This window comes from Gymnoscopelus microlampas (assembly GCF_963454915.1).
Source record: "Gymnoscopelus microlampas genome assembly, chromosome: 9".
NCBI classification, from domain to species: domain Eukaryota; kingdom Metazoa; phylum Chordata; class Actinopteri; order Myctophiformes; family Myctophidae; genus Gymnoscopelus; species Gymnoscopelus microlampas.
Window position 1 is genome coordinate 55060768 of NC_139946.1, and position 5245 is coordinate 55066012.

At 41.5% G+C, this 5245-nt stretch overlaps 1 protein-coding gene across 1 annotated transcript in view; it reads right to left on the minus strand.

Moving 5' to 3' along the window:
- diras1a (DIRAS family, GTP-binding RAS-like 1a) overlaps positions 1–5245 on the minus strand; it is a gene marked incomplete at both ends in the record, with an annotated part of 5610 nt that continues 365 nt past the window's right edge. Inside the window, 3 exons of the mRNA XM_084066303.1 lie at positions 1–183; positions 1209–1316; positions 2024–2194. Coding sequence (XP_083922429.1) covers positions 1–183; positions 1209–1316; positions 2024–2194 — 462 coding nt within the window. The remainder of the gene's footprint in view (positions 184–1208; positions 1317–2023; positions 2195–5245) is intronic.

Below are 5245 nucleotides of genomic sequence, written 5' to 3' on the forward strand. Positions count from 1 at the left end.
CTACATGACGCTACATTTGCCCTTCAGCTTGTCAGTCCGTTTCTGCTTGCCGGAGCGCTTTGCGTCGATGTTCAGACTCATGTGGCGTTTCTTGTCCAGAGCCAGGAGCTCCTGGAAAACCTCCTTCACGTTGATGTTGTTCTTGGCCGAGGTCTCCATGAAGGGACACCGCCACACCGACGCCTGTGTGTGAGACACAACGCACTGTCAGAGTCATCCTAGACCAGTGGTTCTCAAACTTTTTCATGTCAAGGACCCCACAAATTGACACTTATTAGCCCGCGGACCCCCATTTCAAAAGATATGCCAGGGACCCCCATAAGAGAAGATTTTTTACGGCTCTAGACTAGCAGTGATTCTCAACCATTTAAATTTCAAGGACCCCCAGTTTGACATGCATTAGGCTACGGACCCCCATTTACTGGCATTTCTATCACTTGGGCCGCAATTTATATTGTAAAATCTATGTTAATTTAACTCTGATAGTGTACAAATGGAACCAAATGGACCCGTTAGGGTCCATTTGGTTCCATTTGTACACTCTCAGAGTTACAGACCCATAAGGGTCCATTTGGTGCCTAATCTATCATTTAGCTGGGGACCCCCTGGAACTCCCTCAAGGACCCCTGGGGGTCCCCGGACCCCACTTTGAGAACCAATGTCCTAGACAACCGACCCCCTCCCCCTGTTCTTGTACATATCTTTCCCCCCCCTTTTTTTTGTTTTTTTTTGTTGTTGTACATAGTGTTATCTTTTTTTGCTGTTTTTTTTGTAATGATATTTGAACTGTGGTGCCACTATATATGTCTATGAATTGAATACCAAGGCCCTCATTGGAAACAAGTCCGCAAGGACTTTTATGAACGGACCTGTTAGACAAAGTATTTTAAATGTAACTGTGCTGTTTTACATTTTTTTGCCTAATAAAATATTCAATCAATCAAAAAATCCTCAGGGAACAGGCAAGTCCCAAGTCAAGTCCAAGTTTAAAAGTCCTGAACTTTTCGTTTCGAGTCCTAAACCTGTTTGAAGGTATCAAGTGACGTGAAAGGAACTTGAAGACCAAGTCTAGAGAGAGGGCTGCAGGTCAAGTCAAGTCAAAACACCAGTTATTAGCATTGAAGTACAAGTCGAGTCAACAGACAGACAGACAGACAGACAGACAGACAGACAGACAGACAGACAGACAGACAGACAGACAGACAGACCTGTGTCTCGCCCTGCTTCAGTGAGACCTGACGGTGAGACGACTCGTCACTCTTGTTGCCCACGAGCATGATGGGAATGTTTTCTACGCCGCCTTTGATGGACGCCACCTACAGGAGGAAGAAGACACGCATTTGTTTATACCAAATACCAGATTGATTGATTGAATGATTGATTGATCGATCGATCGACAACGCTAGCCTGGTTCCAAACCATAGACCCCGCCCACTCTCTGAGTGGACTGCCCCTCTTGGTCTGGTGTTGAAATGTGAGCATAGGACTTTCTTCCATACAGAAAGTACCGTCCAATGAGAGTCGGAGGTGGGGGTGGGTCTAGTAACGACAAGCCAATCAGCGAATATCTGCTAAAACAAACTGTGTGCGATGACGTCAGATGTAGGCGGATCCGTGGATCTCTTGTGATTGGTTTAGGGAAATTCGAATCCCCTCCCCCTGGTAATCGCCGACACTGCAGCCAATGTCAGACTGAAGCTCCACGTAGATTCAGGCTGATAATCAGGCTACGACAATTCGCTACGTTGTGACACAGTGTGAGCGTATAGATCGGCTGTTTTCAGAGCATATATTTAATGTAGAGTTAAGGACAGGAATTGTTTTAGGTTTATTTTGAGGTTGACGTTACTTAAAAGTTGAATATAATTGTTTATATGTATAAGTTATTTCTGCGCCAGACAATGACGTTTGTCAGACAGACAGACAGACAAGACAAGACAAGACAAGACAAGACAAGACAAGACAAGACAAGACAAGACAAGACAAGACAAGACAAGACAAGACAAGACAAGACAAGACAGACCTGTTGGTAGATGGGTTTCAGCTCCTCCAGTGATTGGCTGCTGGTGACCGAGTAGACCAGGATGAAGGCGTGGCCTTTGCTGATTGACAGCTGCTGCATGGCGGGAAACTGGTGACTTCCTGTGGTGTCTGTGATCTGCAGCGTGCACACACTGTTATCACACGATATGACCTGTAGGGGGCGCGCACACACACACACACACACACACACACACACACACACACACACACACACACACACACACACACACACACACACACAAACTGGTATTAGGGGGCGTGTCCACGAGTGGAGCAGTGTTTGGATATCAACTGTGTCTGGACCATAGACTGTGTAAAAAATAATGGACAAAGCGACGCCATTGGTTTCTACAGACCGTAAATGAAGCCGATTGTTCAGGAATTTCAAATTCACCATCTTTCTCTATCGCATCATATCCCGTCATAGCTTAATGGAAATAAATCAGAGGTTCTGGTCTTTGGCCCCCCCCTCGCCAGAGCCCAGATTGAAAGCAACCTTGGCCCACTTGCTCCAAACCTCAAACCCACGGTTAGAAACCTGGGTGTCACTTTCGACCCAGACCTCAACTTCCAGCATCATATCAAGAAGGTCGTTCAATCCTCATTTTATCACCTCAGAAACATATCAAAAATTAAATCATTCCTTACCACCGCTGATCTGACAAAAGTTGTTCACGCTTTCATCTTTTCACGCTTAGACTACTGTAATTCCCTGTACTCCTCCCTCCCAAAAAAATCCATCAATAGTCTTCAACTGGTTCAGAATGCTGCGGCCCGTCTTTTAACTGGTTCAAGAAAATGTGACCATATCACACCCATCTTAGCATCCCTCCATTGGTTACCAGTTGAATTCAGAATCACTTTTAAAATCCTACTCACTACATGTAAGGCTAGGCTAGGTCTTGCTCCAGCCTATATTTCCGACCTACTCCCCCCCTATGTGCCTACTCGTAGTTTGAGATCCTCAAATCAAGCGCTCCTGGCCATTCCAAAAGGTCAGTTTAATTCTAAAGGTCGTATGGCCTTCGCCTTCAGGGCCCCTACTCTTTGGAATGCCCTACCCCTGGAGATCAGGCTCACTGAGTCTGTCCCTCGGTTTAAATCCCTCCTTAAAACCCATTTTTATAGATTAGCTTTTAATCCCCACTCCTAGTCAATTATACTAGTTTATCTCCACAGTTTGTTTTTTGTTTTTGCACCGGTATGAAAGTTCATTGTACCTGTGCATTCCTGCATTGTTTTCTGCATTGTTTTTTAATCCTTTTTCTCGTTTGTTACTGTTTTCTTTTCTGTTTTCTTTGTGAAGCACTTTGTAACACAGTTTTGAGAGGTGCTATATAAATAAAGTTTTATTATTACCCGTATTATTATTATTATTATTATTATATAGCTGATGCAACCGGAAATGAAGGCTATTGGTTGGGTAGCTTGTCAATCAAGAGCGGGGGCGGGGAATGAATGCTATTGGTTGTGTAGCTTGTCAATCAAATCATCCCACCCCTCCTAGAGCATTTCTTACTTTATCGTCCATTTTAAGATAAATGGGACCATAGTTTACCAAAACACACATCATGATGATTGAAAGAGGACTTTAAACTAGCGACTGGAAGCATATAGTATTTATGACCATGTTTATTAAGGTAAGAAAATCAAGTCTAAAATCAAAAACCCACCCACTTGCATAGAGAGAAACTCTTTCTGACACCAGCAGGGGTAAAACAGTGAAACTACAGGTCATTCATATGAACTTTCACTTCCTATATAGACTAAATTTCAAAGGCCAATGCTGGACCCTTGGTCTGGACTTTGCCAGGAAATGTTTTTTAGTCCAACTTCATATATTGGCTTCATGGCTTGAGACATGACCTTTGATCTTTGACACAATCTACAAGTCTCAATAGAAGAGCAGGGAGACCAAATACAACCACCCCAATCGTATAAGTTATATTGTATTAACATACTCTACCATACAGATCGTACAAGTTATATTGTATTAACATACTCTACCATACAGATCGTACAAGTTATATTGTATTAACATACTCTACCACCTTGGTTCTCAAAGTGGGGTACTTGAGGGAGTTCCAGGGGGTCCCCAGCTAAATGATGGACAGGAACCAAATGGACCCTTATGGGTCTGTAACTCTGAGTGTGTACAAATGGAACCAAATGGACCCTAACGGGTCCATTTGATTCCATTTGTACACTCTCAGAGTTAAATTATCATTGATTTTACAATATAAATTGGGGTCCCAGAGATAGAAATGCCATTAAATGGGGGTCCGTAGCCTAATGCATGTCAAACTGGGGGTCCTTGAAATTATATTTTTTTACGGCTAGAGCCGTAAATATCTTCTCTTATGGGGGTCCCTGGCTTATATTTTCAAATGGGGGTCCGCGGGCTAATAAGTGTCAATTTGGGGGTACTTGACATGAAAACGTTTGAGAACCACTGTTCTACCATACAGATTATATAAGTTATATTGTATTAACATACTCTACCATACAGATCGTATAAGTTATATTGTATTAACATACTCTACCATACAGATTGTATAAGTTATATTGTATTAACATACTCTACCATACAGATCGTATAAGTTATATTGTATTAACATACTCTACCATACAGATCGTATAAGTTATATTGTATTAACATACTCTACCATACAGATTGTATAAGTTATATTGTATTAACATACTCTACCATACAGATCGTATAAGTTATATTGTATTAACATACTCTACCATACAGATCGTATAAGTTATATTGTATTAACATACTCTACCATACAGATTGTATAAGTTATATTGTATTAACATACTCTACCATACAGATCGTATAAGTTATATTGTATTAACATACTCTACCATAAGGATTGGACAAAATTACATTTTATTCATTCAAAATAAAAGTTATAAGCATAACCCTTAAGTTTCATATTGTAATCAGCTGAATAATTCAGTGTTTTACTGGCACCTGTCTTTTTTAAACCTGTAATCATGATGAAAGGCTGAATAAACACAAACATCATGTCCACAGCACTTCTTACTGAGCTCATGGAGCGATCATTAATGATTAATTATTAACGCCACAACGTTCACACCTTATCCACCGTTGCTGAGCTCCAACGTCATGTAATCTGCGTCACTAAACACAAATAATCTACAGCTGAAATAACAGTAATGGACTTCAGGCACA